This window comes from Macrotis lagotis, chromosome 3 (assembly GCF_037893015.1).
Source record: "Macrotis lagotis isolate mMagLag1 chromosome 3, bilby.v1.9.chrom.fasta, whole genome shotgun sequence".
In the NCBI taxonomy this organism is placed as follows: Eukaryota; Metazoa; Chordata; class Mammalia; order Peramelemorphia; family Peramelidae; genus Macrotis; species Macrotis lagotis.
The window spans coordinates 145,085,507-145,104,588 of record NC_133660.1 but is presented as its reverse complement, the minus strand read 5'-3'; the positions used below and the strand labels follow the sequence as shown (position 1 = coordinate 145,104,588).

The 19,082-nt window shown below is 33.4% G+C and overlaps 1 protein-coding gene across 5 annotated transcripts in view; it reads right to left on the bottom strand.

Annotated features, from left to right (window-relative positions):
* SCLT1 (sodium channel and clathrin linker 1) overlaps positions 1–19,082 on the bottom strand; it is a 287,110-nt gene that overhangs the window by 16,506 nt on the left and 251,522 nt on the right. For 4 of the 5 annotated variants that reach the window (XM_074229305.1, XM_074229307.1, XM_074229308.1 and 1 more), the window contains 2 exons: positions 5,286–5,364; positions 3,224–3,319 (listed from right to left, as the gene is read on the bottom strand). In XM_074229305.1, coding sequence (XP_074085406.1) covers positions 3,224–3,319; positions 5,286–5,364 — 175 coding nt within the window. The remainder of the gene's footprint in view (positions 1–3,223; positions 3,320–5,285; positions 5,365–19,082) is intronic. The other variant, XM_074229306.1, reaches the window with a different exon arrangement.

Here is a 19,082-nt window from a genome sequence, read left to right as displayed (position 1 = left end):
ACCTTCCAGTCTATCAACTTTTAAGTTCTTTATTCAGTATATTCTAATTTTTTAAAAGAGTAATAAAGAAAATTTGGAACTGAGTGTTCAGGAAAAGAAACACAGGTTTATATGCTAGGGAAAAGGAATATGAAAATGAAAGAACCTAGATTATTTAATGTAAAGAAAAAGATTAATTTAATTGTTTCCAAGGAAGCATTTAAAATATTATTATAAAGAAGATATGGATTAATTGATGGGCTTATGCTATTGACTTGGAAGAAAACCTTATTCTCCTAAACTAGAGTTTTGATAGAACAATATAGATTTCTACAGGGGAAATATTGGAATTTTTAGCTCTAGACATTTTAAGAGAAATAACTGTCCTGCCACAGGGCAAGAAATAAAGATTAATAAGACCACTTTATTCTATAAATTAGTAGAGAAACAGAGTAGTTAAGTGGAAAAAATTTGACTGAATCAAGAGATCTGAATTTAAATTCTAAAGCCAACTCACTTAAATTTTATGATTCATAGTCTTCTCATTTGTAAAACTAGGGGAATAATTTCTTTATTATCGAGAGCTATTCTAAAGAAAAAAAATACATAAACATGAATTACTGCAATGATTTTCTAGTATATCCTTTGCCTCAAAGAGTTCAACATAATTCATTCTGAATAGTCCTTAGTCTCAGCCATCTGGTTCACACCTTCTCAGAAAAAAATCTGCAGTAGACCAAACCAGAAAAATGGACATCCAATGTTTACTGGAAGACCAACAATGGGGAAGTTATTTTAAAAGTAAGGATAGTAACTAAGGTACTAATCTTTACTTTATGCCACTTCATAATGAAAGTAAATGAGTTCTTAAATTGTAGGAAATCTCATGATGTGACAAGGATGACAAGGAACAAAGTTTTATCTATTTCTACTTTAAGGAAAGGCATCATATAAGAAACAGTCCAAGAAAAGAATCCACAGAAATTACTGATAATTTATTAGATATGAATTTGAAACTTCTTTGATGAACCAGTGCAAATTATAAAATATGTAATTTAATTTTTGAAACTTATTTACTTACTTATTTTACTTAGTTTTGACTGTTATATTCCATCACACTCTGATAATTACTGAGCTTATGCCCATAAACTACCCAACACTTATTAACAATTAACAATATTTTGTTAATTCATTAATAAGCACTTGTTAAGAGCTAAATGCCATGAATGATATAAAGAAAGAAAAAAATATACTGGAGTTTACATTCTAATGCTAAGGACAATATAAAAAAACTAGATACATAAGAGATACATATATATGCTCTCTATGTATATACAGAATAGATGGGAGGCAATCTGGGAAGGAAGGCATTAGCAGCTGAGGGAAATAGGAAAGGTCTGTTTTAGAAGGTTGGATTTGAGTTGAGCCTTGAGCTGAGTCAAGGAAATTAAGAGACAGGTAAAAGGGCCAAAAATTCCAGTCATGAAGTACAAGTAATACAAGGCAAAGATAAGGGATAGAGTTGTAATGCTCACAAATAGGTCAGTGTGGCTGGATCACTGACTGTATGATGAGCAGTAAAGGATTAAGTAGGCAAAAGAAGAAACCAAATTATGAAAATCTTTAAATTTCAAATAGGAGTCAATAGCTGAAACTGGAGGTGATAGGGAGCCACTGGAATTTATAAAGTGGAGGGGTAATTTGGACAGAAGTACATTTTAGAAAAATAATCTTGACAGCTATGTAGAATATAGATTGGAGTCAGGAGACACTTGAGATCAGAATGTAAATTATGATAATCCAGGGGAGAAGTGAAGTGAGCTTGAACTGGGGTAGTTGCTGTATGAGTGTAGAAAGGGAAGCATACATGAAATTTAATGTGAAAATAGAAATGACAAATTTTGGTAACAGTTTGGATATAAGGGAGAGCAAGACTGAAAAGGCGAATGTGACATCAAAATTGCAAACTTGGTCAACCAGGAAGATATGGTGCCTTTAGCAAGAATACGAAAGTTTGGAAGAGGGGAGGTACAGGGAAAAAGATAAAGAGTTCTGTTTTGAATATGTTAATTTTGAAAAACATTATAGATTCACAGAAGGCAGCTACTGATTCATGGCTGAGGTTTAGAGGAGACCTTAGGGATGGATCTAGAGATATGAGAATCATCTAAATAGATACAATAATTGAATCCATGGAAGTTGATGAGAAGATCAGGTGAGACAGTATTAAGGGAAAAAAGAAAAGGGTCTAGAATAGAGTCAATGACTTAGAATTATTGCATGAATAAAGAACTATCAAAGCAGTGAAAGAAGGAGCAGTTGGATAGATGGGAGAACAAGGAAAGAGTAAAGGCAAAAAACTGTAATAGCTGGGAGTGTCCCAAATGAGAAAATGATCAATGGCATCAAATGCTGAAGAGAGATCAAGAAGGATGAAGACTGAGAAAAAGGTCATTAGATTTAGCTACTAAGAGATCACTGGTACCATTGGAGAGGACAATTTCAAATGAGTGATAAATCTAGAAGTTTTAGAAGAGAGTGAGAGGAGAGGAAGTAGGGATACTAAGTGTAGACAGCTTTTCAAGGAGTTCAGCCATAAAGTAAAGAAGAGACATCAGATGAGAGCAGAAGTATTAGGTATCAAATAAGGGTTTTGAAATTAATTCCTAAAAACTGGTTGCTTTCCATTACAGAAGAATGTCATTTAAATATTTACTTCAAAACAAATGTTCCTCTGCATATGAAATTACTTAATATATAATGATATCTGAGGTTTCCTATTCATGTTCCTTTTGTCTTAGTGAATACTTTACATAAATGACTTTGTTTACCTGGAACAAACAAGATTGCCCTTCTGAAGACCAATTTGTTCCACTTAATAAACATAACAAAAAAATTAACACATGCTGTTGAGTTTTTAAAAAATTACCCAATCTTAAATTTATAGATGTGATAGCCTCAATACCTTCAGATTAGAAGACATTACATTTCATAGTCAACTCAAATGTTAGCTTTTGTAGACAACTAATACTATCTATTATAGAGAATTTGTTTGGACCAAATAATCTCAGAATCTTTAGTCCTCCAATTTTGCTAGTTTTAATGTCAAATTAAGGTGCTTAATTTTAATTGCTTTAAGCAAACAAAAATCCACTTCTTCCCTAGGAATTTTCAAAATGTTTTTTTATTCTTGTCCCACTTAAGACTCTTTCATTCATCTAACAGTAATGAACTTGTTCTCTACCTGCTGAGAGGCTGAAGCTGCTCTCTGTTCTGCCTGACTCAGGCGTCTTTGAAGTCTGTTGGTTTTTTCTTGATGTTCCATAATAATCTTTTCATTCTGTTTTAGGGAAATAATGTCATAGAAACATGGGCTTTTGTTAACACATTCCAATATAAAATGGAGAAGCCTTAAAGGAGTCTGAGTTTGAATGATGCTGAATTTGGACACTACCATTTAAAAAAAAAGCAAAAAGAAAACACAATATAGTTTTCATATATTAGGATCAGTTTTTTTTTAAGTTTTTTTTTTTTGCAAGGCAAATGTGGTTAAGTAGCTTGCCCAAGGCCACACAGCTAGGTAATTATTAAGTGTCTGAGCCCGGATTTGAACCCAGGTACTCCTGACTCCAAGGCTGGTGCTTTATCCACTACGCCACCTAGTCACATCAGTTTTTAAGAGAGCTTTTACATTTTAACTGTGTAATTCTTTTTTCTTATATGCAGTAACCTTCCAAGAAAGCAAGTTTTTAATGTTAAAAACAAATTAGTAATAAGTATAATTTAAAAGGTTGACAAACAAGAAAATTACTTCTAATTCTTGATTTGTTAACCTTGACATGGATGCTTTTAAATTCTTGTCAGAAAAAAGGACTCCATCATCATTTATGTACAACAGATAGGATATATTTATTCTAGAAATTCTGATTGAAATATTCAGCATTTCTTTACATGAATACTGATCAGACTAGGAATGAGAGCAATCAGCAGAAAGGCAGCAGAGGGAGGTTGGAACCAAAGACTGTGTTTTCCTTCAATAATCTTAACTAACCAAAGGCCAATAAAATCATGTGCAAAATAGTTTCAAATGACTCATGGAAAATGATACCAGTTAAATGAATCTATGGAACAGTTTTATATTAACCCTTTTATTTAGGAGTGATGCACCTACATGATGGTAGTCAAATGTCTGCCCCCCAAAGCCACATTAATATAATGGACTATAGGATACAAACCATTCTAAAGTCTTCCTGGATCTGATGGGTTTCAAGTTTGTCCTAATGATGTGCCAAGCTGCATTAATTCTGTACTGCATCTATTGCCTCACATTTCTAGATTAAATGTTCTTTTCTTAAATGAATCACCTGGGACTTACTTGGGTTGAGTTGAATAACTATATTTTATTCTTGAATTTTAGTTCCCAGATAGAAGAGAATAAGGAAGGGGTCAGACCCAATACCTAAGGAATTTTAGAGCTTGAATTAGCTTACTTCCTTCATTCAAAACAAATCAAGAAATTTGATGAACCAATAATATAATTTATACCACTAGTAAGAATGAATTTAATGTCTAATATATCAAATATTGATATGACAATCCTGGATATTTTAATAGAATCCACCTCTAAGAAACTTAAGCATTAAAGTTCTAAAAAGAAAAGCTATCCTAAGTACACATTCATTAAATTTCCCTTCCTACTTTCTCTAAATTTCTCTGATTTATTTTTCTCCAAAGTAAGAACATCAAAAGAAGTACAAAAATACCCGAAACAACCCTTTTAGTTAGCCTAATCATCATCTAGATATTGCCTATTTAATTTTTGTATCATTCTGAAGGACTCTCAGATAAGCAATGAATTCCACCCTAATCTTACATATTTTAAAAAATTCAACATTTTATTTAAGATTTTTGCAACCATGGATTAGTAGATTTAAATCACAAATTCTGTACTTTTGTTGTTATAGAATAAAATAAAATTTGGAAGAGTCATTAAAAAAGAATAATCTTAGGCATGCATAGGGAGGTTTAAATGTTCTTCACAACATTCTCTGAGTCAATGTAAACTGGAATGCTTAATTTTATCATTTATATTACAAGAATGAATTTAAAGTTTATACCATTTATATTCTATCAAATGCAAATAAGATGGTGGACTTTTCAAATTCTGGTTTATTCCTATAATGAGCACATATAACTTTATGGGCATTTGTAAGCACATAATTCATTTGAACTTGGCTCAAGTGAAATTCTATAACATGAATATTGAGCTATAGAAGAAATATCTCCCAGAATAGTCATTATCTTACCTCAACTACCTTTTGATTTGCTGTTTCCAATTGAGAAATCAATTCTTGGGTATGAAGTTTCTGCCGATTCAGCTCACTTCTATCAATCAAAAGAAATAAAAAATTTGATTAATATAATCATTCAATACATAAAGAAACTTAGTATTATACTAAGTACTTGTAGCTAAAACCTTCTCATCACAAGAAATGCCTTATAACACCAAATTTAAAAGTTGCCCTCATTTTATAATGGGGCACGCGCATACGTGTGTGTGTGTGTGTGTGTGTGTGTGTGTGTGTGTGTGTGTGTGTGTAAAGCCTGAATTGTTTTGCCAGGATTTTTCTCCTCCAGATTATTAATATTTCTTTTCTCCATCATGTTTCAATTGTAGTGCTTTTTAAAGGCTTCATATGCTTATTGGGGCAGAAATCATATCCTTTAGTTATTTTGAAGAGTAGGTAAGACTTTGATTATATTATCCTTTAGCCCAAAGCAGACATTAGAGCATATATAGTCTCCATATATACACACATAAATGTAATATTTAATCTTTAAATATTAATAAAGTAAAAAAAACTAAAGTTTAGAGTTTTTTAATGTTAAAATAGGCATCATATCAAAATTGTTTCTGTAAAAGACATCTTAAAACCAATATTGTCTGTTTATACTGGCTTAAAAGAAAAGCTAAAATTATTTGTTTTATCTCCAACTGAAATAAAGGCTTATTTTACAAACAACAAAAAAAAATTATATCTAAAATGTTCAGTTAGAAAAAGTATTTTAACTGAAGCTCACACTGATCCTTGAAAAATGACCTGTGAGTCTTTGGTGATAAAATAAAGACAAGAAATTGACTATAGTACTAATAAACTCAATGGTTACTCTTCTGTAGTTTGACAAAGGAAAATGAACAAACATACTTTGGAAAGTTCATGGAATTTAGAAGTTGAAGAAACTATAAATTAATGAATGATCTAAAATTTTCTCTTCAGTTTTAAAGATAAGAAAACTGATGCCTTAGAGAAGTTAAGTAAAATACTCAAAGTCACAAGGGTAGTTATCTAGGCCAACTATGAGATAACATTTTTTTTAATTTAAAGGTAATAGTCTTTGTTCAAACCCCACAATTCTTTCTCTGGATACAGATGGTATTTTCCATTGCAGTTACCCTAAAATTGTGCCTGATTGTTGCACTGATGGAATGAACAAGTTCATTAAGGTTAATCATTATCCCCATGTTGGTGTCAGGGTGTAAATATTCTTCTGGTTCTGTTTATCTCACATGCAAATCCTTCCAGGCTTCCCTGAATTCTCATCCCTCCTGGTTTCTAATAGAACCAGTAGTGTTCCATCACATACATATGCTACAGTTTATTAAGCCATTCCCCAACTGATGGACATTCACTCAATTTCCAATTCTTTGCCACCACAAACAAGGCTGCTCTGAATACTTTTGTACAAGTGATGTTTTTATCCTTTTTCATAATCTGCAGGTTATAGACCCAGTAATGGTATTGTTGGATCAAAGGCTATGCACATTTTTGTTGCCCTTTGAGCATAATTCCAAATTGCTCTCTATAGAGGTTGGATGAGTTCACAGCTCCACCAACAATGTATTATTAGTGTCCCGATTTCCCACATCCCATCCAGACATTGATCATTGCCCTTTTTGGTCATATTGGCCACTCTGAGAGGTATGAGGTGGTACCTCAGAGATGCTTTAATTTGCATGTCTCTAATAAATAGTGATTTAGAGCAATTTTTCATATGACTATGAATTGCTTTGCTTTCCTCATCTGTAAATTGCCTTTGCATATCCTTTGACCATTTGTCAATTGGGGAATGGCTTGGTTCTTTTAAAAATTTGGTTCAGTTCTCTGTATATTTTAGAAATGACTCTTCTGTGAGAAATACTAGTTGTAAAAATTATTTCCCAATTTACTACATTTCTTTTGATCTTGGTTACAGTGGTTTTACCTGTGCAAAAATTTTTTAATTTAATGTAATTGAAATTATCTAGTTTGTTTTTAATGATGTTCTCCATCTCTTCCTTGGTCATAAACTGCTTCCCTTTCCATAGATCTGACATGTAAACTATTCCTTGATCTCCTAGTTTGCTTATATTATTGTTTTTTATGTCTAAATCCTTTATCCATTTTGATCTTGTCTTGCTACAGGGTGTGAGGTGTTGGTCTAATCCAAGTTTCTGCCATACTAACTTCCAATTTTCCCAACAGTTTTTATTGAAGAGTTTTTATCCCAATAGCTAGGCTTTTTTGGGTTTATCAAATAGCAGATTACTATAATCATTTCCTGCTATTGCACCGAGTCTATTCACTGATCCACCACTCTATTTCTTAGCCAATACCAGGCAGGTTTGATGAATGATTCTAAGCCAACTATGAACCCATGCCTGATGAATTGAGATTAAGCCCCCTGTTACCATACTATCAACCTAACAAAGGATACAGATTTTACTTTTTGACCACATTACTTTTTAATTATAGAATTAAAGATGAAATGGAATTAAGGTCAAGAGATAACCTTCCATCATTCTTTGGTTAATAGAAATCATTTTTTGCTAGGAAACCTTACTTTGCTAGGAACTTACTCTAATTTTGGCAATGCTATGAAAACTGTAAGAACATAAAAATGAGATGACAGTGTTTCTTTCTTCAATGATTTTCTGAATTCAATGGTATCAAAACTCTACTGGTGTAGATGACAACCCAATAAACTTCCATCTGTTATAATTCTTATTTATGTTCTTTTTTAAATTCCCCACAGAAAATTTATTCAGTATGCTTAAGGTCTTCCTTTATCATCTTTTACTGTTTTGTGTATGCCAGTGTAACACTATGACAGCCTATCTGTTAACTCTCAACTCATTACATGACTGGCCTACCTCCTTTACTCTTTACACATGACTTGGCTGCTATCTTCTTATCTTTTAAAAAAAAAAACCCTTAAATTTAATTGTTAAAAATTAAGAAAAATATGCTTTATTTCCCTCTCAACTCCCCTGTTCCTATTAAAAAGAAAAAGAACAACAAAATCTTTGTAACAGATATGTATTGGTAAGCAACACAAATCCTTGCAGTAGCTATATATTCAGAAATATATTCCTCTCCATAATTTCTTTTTTAGAAAGTGACTAGTGAAATAGTTCAGTGAATAGAGCACCAGCTCTGGAGTCAGTCAGGAAGACCTGAGTTCAAATGTGGCCTAAGGTATCTGAGGACCTGAGCAAGTCACTTAACCCTGATTGTCCCCCCCCACAAAAAAAAAGAAAAAAAAAAGGTGACTAGCATAATTTATCTTTGGTCATCTGAGATTATGGTTAATCCTTGTGTTGATCAGAATTCTTAAGTCTTTCAAAGTCTATTTTTAAGTGTTATTTTTATTGCTTACATGTAAATTGATTCTGGGCTTCAGTTCACTTTACTTTCCTTTATAAAAAAGTCTTTCCGGGTTTTTCTGAAACCATATCTTTCATGATTTCTTATGGTACTATAACATTCTATTACATTCATATATTATAATTTGTTTAGTCATTGCCCAGATGATAAGCACTCCTTCAGTTTCTAGTTCTTTGCCATTATAAGTATTTTTGTTCATACTGGGTTCCTTTTACTGCAATCTCTAAGGAAATAAGTCTGCTAATGGTATTTCTGGATCAAAGGTATGCACAGTTTAGTTACTTCTTAGAGAGGTGGTTGAATCAATTCAAAAATGCACTAACTGTATTAGTGTTTCTATCTTCCAAGGCTCCTCCAAGAATTATCATTTTTGTTTTGTGTTATCTTTGCCAATCTGATGGGTGTAAGATGGAACCTCAGAATTGCTTTAATTTTCATTTTTCTAATTATTAGCGATTTGGGGCATTTTCAAATTGTTATTAGCAGCTTAGATTTCTTGCTTTGGAAATTGCTTATTCATATGTTTTGGCCATTTGTCAAGTGGAAAATGGATCTTAATCTTGCCTTTATTAATATTATCTCATTAGATATTCATATAAAACTGGGAGGTAGATGCTAATATTATTATTATTATTATTATTATTATGATTCCCATTTTACAGAGCAATAAACTATGGCAGATACAGGTTAAAAACTTATCCCTGGATTTGAACTCAGAGCTTATTTTAAATACAGCAATCTCTCCACTATAACAGCTATTTGCTTAGTTAGGTGTATCAATTTCAAGCTTATCTTAGTATATGGGGTAAAGTTTTGTTACAGACTTAATTTTTGTCAAACTGCTTTCTAGTTTTCCTAACAGATTTTCTTCTCAGTAGTGCATTCTTTTCTTGGGGTTTATTAATACTAATACTGTGTTCATTTTGTTTATCTAAACTGTTCCAAACTCACATCTCTATTTTTTAAACAGTACTGAGACAGTTTGATGATTATTCACATAGCTAGAGATTTATGCTAAATCTCTTTTTTCTCCCCACTTTTTTCTTTATTTCCTTTAAGGGTTTTGACCTTTGATCCTCTAGATAAATTTCATTATTTTTCCTAGCACTATAAAAATGTTGGTTTACAAGACATGATACTGAATAAGTGAATTGATTTAGGCAACAATGTTACTTTTATTGATGATGATTGATGATGATACTTGTCCTTCGTTCTCGAAGAAGGCCATGACATCAGAGAGGTGATGCCATGACAAATATGTTAGTTGGGTTTGAGTGAGAGGATACTGTGCTAAGTTCACCAGCCTCACTTTTTCCTCTGGAGCCATCTAAGTCCAGTGATCAGATATAAATCAGGGTGAGCGGAGATGGCCCTGGATGTGAGGCAATCGGGGTTAAGTGACTTGCTCAAAGTTACAGTTAGTAAATGTCTGAGGTTACATTTGAACTCAGGTCCTCCTGACTTCAGGGTTGGTGATCTCTTCACTGCACCATCTAGCTTCCATACACTTATTATACTGGCATGACTTGCCCTTAAGCATTTATCTAACATCTGTCTAATTATCTGGATCTATCTTTCTTATTATAAAGAATGTTTAGTAGTTGTACTTACAGTTCCTATGTATAATGTATTGGTAGATTGACTCCCAAGGATTTGTTGTTTTCTCTATTAGATTGTGGACTCCCTGAGGTCAGGGCATCTTTTTTTTTTATTTCTTTTGATATCCCCAGTGCTTGGCAAAGTGCCTGGCATATAATAGACACTCAAGAAATGTTTAAATATGGAATGATTATATATTCTATGGTAAGTTCAAATGAAATTTCCTTTGCTATTTCTTCCAGTTAGGTTTTGTTCCCCTTACAAAAAAAATGCTGATAATTTGTGTGGATTTATTTAATATCCTTGCAAAGTTGCTGAAGATAAGTGCTTCATTTAATTTTTAATTGATTCTTTAGGGTGCACTAGGCAAAACACACACACACACACACACACACACACACACACACACACACACACACACACACACATATATATATATATATATATATAATTTTTGCCCCTTTGCCTATTCTTTCCCCCTCGATTCTATTTTTATTGCTATAGTTAACATTTCTAGGATCAAGCAGTAGTGATAATATTAGACAGCATATTCCTGCTTTACCCCTGATCTTATTGGAAAGGTCTTTATTTCATCCCTATAAAATATAATGCTGGCTTATGGTAGGTATGCACACATATATCTCAACACATTAAGGGAAGGTCAATTTATTTCTATGTTTTGTGTTTTTGATGTAAATGCTTTATTTTGCACCAAAGGACTTTTTCTCCATCTATTAATATAATTATAGGATTTCTATTTAGTTAATATAGATTTTTATTTTGATAGTTTTCCTAATATTGAACTAATCTTGCATTCCTGGTAGAAATCAATCTGGTCGTGCTGGTATGATTTTTGTGATATATTGGTATAGCCTCTTTAATAATATTTTGAAATTATTTCTGCATCATTATTAATTATAGATATTGGTCCACAGTTTTCTTTATTTTGATGCTTGCTATTTTAGGTACACAGGTGGAATTTGTGGCAGGATCTTTTTTCTAACAGTTTAGGTAATACTGGATCTAATTGCTTTTTGGATGTTTGATAGGATCCACATAAACATATATCAAGTTAAAAGATTTTTTTCCCATATGACTTCATTTATGACTTGTTAAATTTCTTTTTCTTAGACCAAGTTATTTAAATCCCTGAACACCTTATATTTTTGAACATATTCATCCAAATAATTTTTCAGTTTTTTTGCATATAGCTGGGTAAAATAATTTTGAATAATGTATTTTATTTCTTTACTTGTTAAATTATCATTTAAAATTTTTTATGTTATAATTTAATTTTCTTTTTAAAAATCAAGTTACATAACAATTTATGCATATTTTAATGGTTTAAAAGTAGGTCCTCAATTCAATGCTTTTTGCTTTTAATGTTTATTTTTTTGAATTTCTATTTTAATATTAATTATTTTTTAAAATTATTGGAGTTCAGATTTTTTAAAAATGTGTATGTTCATTTATTTGGTCTATTCTTTCTCTCTTTTTTGGATGAAAATACTTAAATTTATACCATTTCCCACAAAGGCTGCTTTGACTGCATTCTACAAATTTTGTTTTGCTGGTTCCTTGTCATCAATAAACATTTTTTGTTTATTTTTTTTAAAAGATTTTACTTATTTTGAGTTTTACAATTTTTTCCCTAATCTTACTTCCCCCCCCCACCCCCACCCCCCACAGAAAGCAATTTGCCAGTCTTTATATTGTTTCCATGGAATACATTGATCCAAATTGAATGTGATGAGAGAGAAATCACATCCTTAAGGAAGAAACAAAGTAAAAGAGATAGCAAGATCAGACAATAAGATATCAGTTTTTTGTTTATTTCTATGATTTGTTCTCTATTCAATCAGTTTCTTAATCAGTGAAACTCAAAAGTCAACAAAAGTAAAGTTAGCATTCTCAGTCTTCCAGACAGTTTCCATCTGCAATCTGACTCATCATGTTTATATTGAGGACTTGCTATGTACTAAGCATTGGGCTAGACCCTAAGGTGTAAGCAAATGAAATAGGGGAAAGTAAGATCTGGCTGCTGTCATCACAGAACATCCTCCTGTGACCTGACACCATGGTAGTCCAAGGTGAATCAAACAATGGCTTGATAGGGCAAGGCTGGAATATTTCTACCAAATGCATGAGATGTGGTAGGTGATTGAAAGAGAGGCATTCACATCTTAAATCTACCTTGAGGGAATAGTCTGGTGTTCTATTTTACTTTTTTTTTTTTTTGCAAGGCAATGGGTTAAAATGACTTGCCTAAGGTCACACAGATAAGTAATTATTAAGTGTTTGAGGCTGGATTTGAACTCAGGTCCTCCTGACTCCAAGGTTGGTGCTTTACTGACTGTGCTATCTAGTTGTCCATATTCTACTACACTTTTTTATTTTTTAGGATTTTTTGCAAGGCAATGGGGTTAAGTGGCTTGCCCAAGGCCACATAGCTAGGTAATTATTAAGTGTCTGAGACCAGATTTGAATCCAGGTACTCCTGAGTCCAGGGCCAGCCAGTGCTCTATCCACTGCACCACCTAGCCACCCCTTTAGTCCTTTTTAAAGTATTATTTTATTGAATTCTTTTGCATTGTGGTCAGCCAAAAAGAAAGTGCATTTTTTGATGTCTATTTGCTGCATAGATTTTTTAGTCCCCTAAAGCTGAGAACTATATATGTATTCCTTTCTATTTCCACTTAATAATTGCCAAAGTTATATCTTACCTTTCTAAAATTCTGTTTTAGATCTTTAGCTTCATTTTTCATTTTGTGAAATTCTGTCAAAACTCAAAAAAGTTTTTCTTTCTAAAGTCTCTCTATTAATTTTTCTGCAAGTTTTTCCTGTGAGGGTCCTTCCCTTTACCAAATCTTCAAAATGAAATTACTCAGTAAAAGGCTACATACTGACATGTCTGGAGGATTCTTTCTGTTTGTTTTGAAGTATTTATTGATTTATCTTTTGCAGCATTTATGGAACAGAAAACATTCTATCTTTATGATGGTCTGCTTGGCAATATTCATCATGAACACTGTAAGGTGAGATGACTAAGTATTTTGAGAAAGTATACTTCTTGTTGCAGGTGAGTATACAATGAAGTCAATGCCACCAATTTATTTATTAGTATTTCCAAGGAGGACCTTACTTTGAGGTCACTTGTTTCATTTTTAATACAGTTCAGTTCTTTGGACAAAGAACTTCATGTTTAGTACCAATAATTAAAAGAGATTTTAGAAAATCTTCTAAATGAAATTCTTAACATTTACTTCACCACTTCCAGCCATTATACCACCATTTTTTTAAAATTTTTTTTATCTATTTAAGTCAATGGGGTTAAGTGACTTGCCTAATGTCACAGAGCTAGGCAATTATTAAGTGGCTGAGGCCAAATTTGAATTCATGTCCTCCTGACTCCAGGATATGTTCTATCCACTACGCCACTTGGCTGACCCTTACCACCATCTCTATTAAACTTAAAGGAGGTCACAGGACTAATGGCAATTTTATATTTTTGTTTTGTGGATTAGAATAGCTAAAAAATCTTATCACCTAATGACTTCTTGGCTGGTGATGTGGCATCCTATACTTACCTAGGTAAGATTTTAGAATAGTTTGTAAATAGGATCAGAATTAAAGTTTTTCCTAGATCTCTTGAACTTTCACTCTGCAAAGTCTTCAAAAATTTACACTTAGCTTCATGTCATTATAAGACATTTTTCTAGCTTCTTAGGCAGCTACCAGGGAGTTCCCTTTTCAAATAGTGATGATTCTTTCCATTTATCTCTTACACATAAATCAAAATCTATGAGTTCTCCTAAGTCTCAGCACTTCTATCAACCACTGCCTTTGCTCCTTACACGTGTATGACTGAACAAAGGGAGAGAAAATAATGCAATTATTCTGACTGGGTCCCATCACAAATTAATGTTATATTCCCTCCAGCCCATTTGGGTGAAAATCTTTCTTCATATTTTATAGAAAAAATTAAGTCCATTTGCTATGAACTCCCTCCTCTCAAATCATTCAGATGCCTCCTGCCACTACCTTTTCTCTCATTCTTTTTCCACTAGAAAAGGTAGTCCTTCCTACTCCTTTCATGACAAATTATTCCATTCCATGAAGTCTATTCCAACAAATTGCATCTTTTGCCATCCCCATTCTCTCACTTATCTTCAATCTTTCTGTCAACTGACTCCTTACTTGTTGCTTACAAACATGTTCATGCCTACCCCATATTTCAAAACCCTTCACTTGATCATCTATCTTGGATAGCCATTGTTTTTATCTCCTTTGTTACTTGTTACTAAACTTCTCGAGATGATCTAAAAGGAATGCAAAGCACTTTCTTTTCTCCCACGCTCTTCTTAACTCCCTACAGTCTGTCTTCCAGATTCTGTGTTTTTTTCCTCCCTGAAACTACTTTTTCCAAAGACTCTATGATCTCTTAATTGCCAAATCCAATAACCTTTTCTCAAACCTCATTCTTCTTAACTTCTGCAGTCTTTGACATTGTTGATCACCTTCTTCTTCTTAATACTCTCTTCCCTTAGGTTTTTGGTACACTATTGTCTTCTAATTTTCCTTCTATCAGACCATTCTTTCTTGGTCCCCTTTCTGTATCTTCATCTGTCGGCAGGTATCCCACAGGGCTCAATCCTGGGGATCTCTCCTTTCTTCCTCTCTACTATTTCACTTGATGATCTCATTGGCACCCACTGATTTATCATCTCTATGCTAATGACCTCAAATCTACCTATTCTACCCTAACCTCTCTACTGACTTCCAATCTAACATCTACTGTCTTTCAAACATCTCACAATGGATATCCAATAGAAATTTTAAATTTAACATTCAAAATGAACCCCTTATATTATCCTCTCAACCTTCCTCCCTGCCAAACTTTCTTATTATTGTCAAGTACTCCTCTTGGTTTCACAGGCTCAAAAAGAGGTACCATTTTTGTCTTTTCACTGTCTACATATCTATTCTTCTACCTAAGTCTATTGATTTCACTTTTCAACATCTCTCAAATATATCTCCTTTCCTCTTTTGATACTGCCACACTCTTAGTATAAGATACCATCATTTCATGCCTGCTGGTGGGTTTGACTGATACAAGTCTTTTTTCCACTTTAATCTATCCTTCTTCAACCACCAAAATGATTTTCATAAAGTGCAGGTCTTACAATGCAATTGGTGGCCTTTCTCAATCTCTCTTAATTCTAGTGCGATCTCTCTGTAAATTAGTTCCTACTTGTTGTCAGCTTCATTAGACTGTGACCTCCTTTGAGGGCAAGAACTGTCCTTTACCACTTTTTGTATCCCCAACAGTTAGTGTAATATACAGTGTATACTTGTGGCACAGGGTGGATATTTAATAAAAGTGTCCTGAATGATTCTGAGTTCAGTATTCTGTATACAGTAATAAAAATGATAATCTACCTAAATGAATTTACTTATCTAGTACTATGCCTATCATACTACCAAAGAATTACTTTATATAGCTAGAAAAAATGATGACAATTCATTTAGAAGAGCAGAAGGTCAAGAATATCAAAGGAATAAAAAAATCTGCAAAGGAAACAGTCTAGTATCAGATTTCAAATTATATTACAAGGTGGTAATCATTAAAAAGATCTGGTTCTGAATAAGAAATAGAACGTTGGATCAGTGGTATTGATAAAGTATATAAAAATTTCTAGGTAAATTAGAAAGCAATTTGGCCATAGATAATACCTCATACCCTATACCAAGATAAAATAAAAATGGGATATGATCTTCATATAAAAGGTGATATAATAAACAAATTAGGGGAGATGGATAAGGGAAGAGTTTATTACTAAGCAAGATATAGAGGATCATGAGATGAAAAATGAATAATTTTGATTACACGAAATTAAAGTTTTTGCACAAAACATCCAATTGAAGCCCAAATGAGGGAAATCAGAAAGTGTGAAAAATTATGTAAAATTTTGCTAATATATAGGGAACTTCTTTTCTCAAATAAATAGGGACATGAGAATCAAATCTGAGTTAAAATTGAGCTGAGTCAAATTTATAAAAATAAGAGCCATTCCCCAATTCATAATTGATCAAATGACATAAATAGGCAGTTTCCAGAAGAAATCAATGTCATATAAAAATGCTCTAAATCATTAATTACTGACAAATACAAATTAAAACAATTTACGCTACCACCTTACATCTATCAGATTGACTAACTTAACCAAAAAGGAAAATGGCAAATGATGGGGGGGATATGGAAAAACAGGGACACTAGTGTACTGCTAGTGAACTTGTGAACTGGTCCAACCATTCTGGAGAATTTGGAACTATACCAAAAGGGCTATACAACAATTTGTTGACCCAACTATTTTTAGTTAGGTCTGTTTCTCAAAGAAATCAAAAAAAAAAAGGGAAAAGATCTAGACATTAAAAATATTTATGGCACCTTTTTTATGTTGACAAGGAATTAGAAATTGAGGGGACTGTCCATCAACTAGGGAATGGATGAACAAGTTGTAATATGTAATTATGAAGGAATGAAAAGGGAGATGACTTCAGAAAGACCTGGTAAGATTTATGAACTGACATAAAGTAAAGTGAGCAGAACCAGGAGAACACTGGACACAGTAATAGCAATGTTGATCAATTGTGAAAGATTTAGCTGCTCTGAGCAAGCATCCAAGACAATTCTAAAAAATTCATAATGAAAAATGCTCTACCTTCAGAGAGAAAACTAATGAAGTGTAGATTGAAGCATACTTTTCTTCTTGTCTTGTTTTTGGCAGTGTGATTAATATTGGACACGTACATATTGCTTGACTTCTCAATGGTTCAGGGAGAAGATTGAGGGAGGGAGAAAATTTGGAACTCAGAATTTTTAAAAATTTCCCAGTTTCTCTTAGAAACAATGTTAATCAAACTTCTAAACAGATTCTGAACCCACAAAAAGACAGAGTGGTTCAATTTTTCAGCTTAAGATATCTTGGAAGGAATGTTTCACTCAGGTGTAGGGGGAATTGTAACTCAGTGCAGGTGGGTGCAGGGGAAGGCAGCAGGAGGCTCTCACTCACAGCAAGCAACCATGACCTGAGTCCTGGCTCAGTAGGCCAATGGAGAAACCTCTTGGTCCAGTGAAGAAGACAAAGTATGAGTCCCAGACCCCAGCTCAGATGGCATGATGAGGCCAGGCCACCCCAACACATTAATACCTTTAGTCCCAACTCTCAGAAGGTCACTGAGCAGGCCTCTGATCCCAGCCCAAAAAAGAGCTCAATTTTGAAAATTAAGGACTAGGCTAAACATGAGTTAAGAAGGAGGGAAAAAAAAAGCCCTAACCATATAAAGCTGCTATGGTGATACAGAAGATTAAACCACTATATCAGAAGAGGACACTGGAAAAGTGAATATATGTAAAGCTCCAGAGAGAAATATGAACTGATCTCAAGCCCAAAAAGGCCTCTTGAAAGTGCTCAAAAGAATTTTAAAAATCAGGTAGAAAAATTAGAAAAAGAAATGAGAGGTATGCGACAGAGTGTTAACAGCTTGGGAAAAGGAAGCACAAAAAATGACTGAAGAAAATAACTCCTTTAAAAATAATTTGGGGGGCGGCGGCTAGGTGGCACAGTGGATAAAGCATCGGCCCTGAGTCAGGAGTACCTGGGTTCAAATCCATTCTCAGACACTGAATAATTACTTAGCTGTGTGGCCTTGGGCAAGCCACTTAACCCCATTTGCCTTGCAAAAACCTAAAAAAAAATAATTTGGGCAGATGGAAAAAGAAAACAATTCCTCAAGAATACTATTGGCCAAATGAAAAAAAAGGAGATACAAAAGATGACCTTAGAAAATAATTTCTTTTTTTAAATTGAGATTTTATTTTTCCAATTACATGCTATGGTAGCTTTTCAGCATTCATCAATTTGCAAATTTGTAAGTTTCACATTTTTCTACTACCCTTCTTCCCCCCCCCCCCCTTCCCTTGGCAGTAAATATCTGGTAGGTAAAAGTTTTTCAGGTACATTTATGTTTAACATAGGAAAATAATTTCTTAAAAATTAGAATTGGGCAAGTAGAAGCTAACAACCTTCTGAAACATCAAAAATCAGTTAAGCAAAATCAAAGAAATGAAAAAATGGAAAAAATGTAAAATATCTTTTTGGAAAACCAACCTGGAAAATAGATGCAGGAGAGATAATTTAAGAATTATTAGACTATTTGAAAGCCATGATTAAAAAAAAAACTGGACAACATCTTTCAAGAAATGATTAAGGAAAACTGTTCTGATAGCCTAGAACTAGAGGATAAAAGAGTCTTTGAAAGAATTCATTAGGGGTAGCCAGGTGAAGTGCCATGGATAGAGCATCAGCCCTGGAGTCAGGAGGACTTGAGTTCAAATCTGACCTCAGACACTTAATAATTACCTAACTATGTGACCTTGGGCAAGTCACTTAACACCACTGCTTTGCCAAAAAAAAAAAAAAGAATCCACAGATGACCCTCTGAAAAAGATCCCAAAATGAAAATGGCGAAGAATTAGTTTTATAGCTAAATACCAAAGAGCCACAGTTAGGAGCACACAGGATTTGGAAGCTTCAACATTAAAGGATCAGAGGGGGGCGGCTAGGTGATGCAGTGGACAGAGCACCAGCCCCTGGAATCAGGAGTACCTGAGTTCAAATCTGTCCTCAGACACTTAATAATTACCTACCTGTATGGCCTTGGGCAAGCCACTTAACCCCCATTACCTTGTAAAAACCTAAAAAAAAAAAGGATCAGAGGGTCTGGAATATGATATTC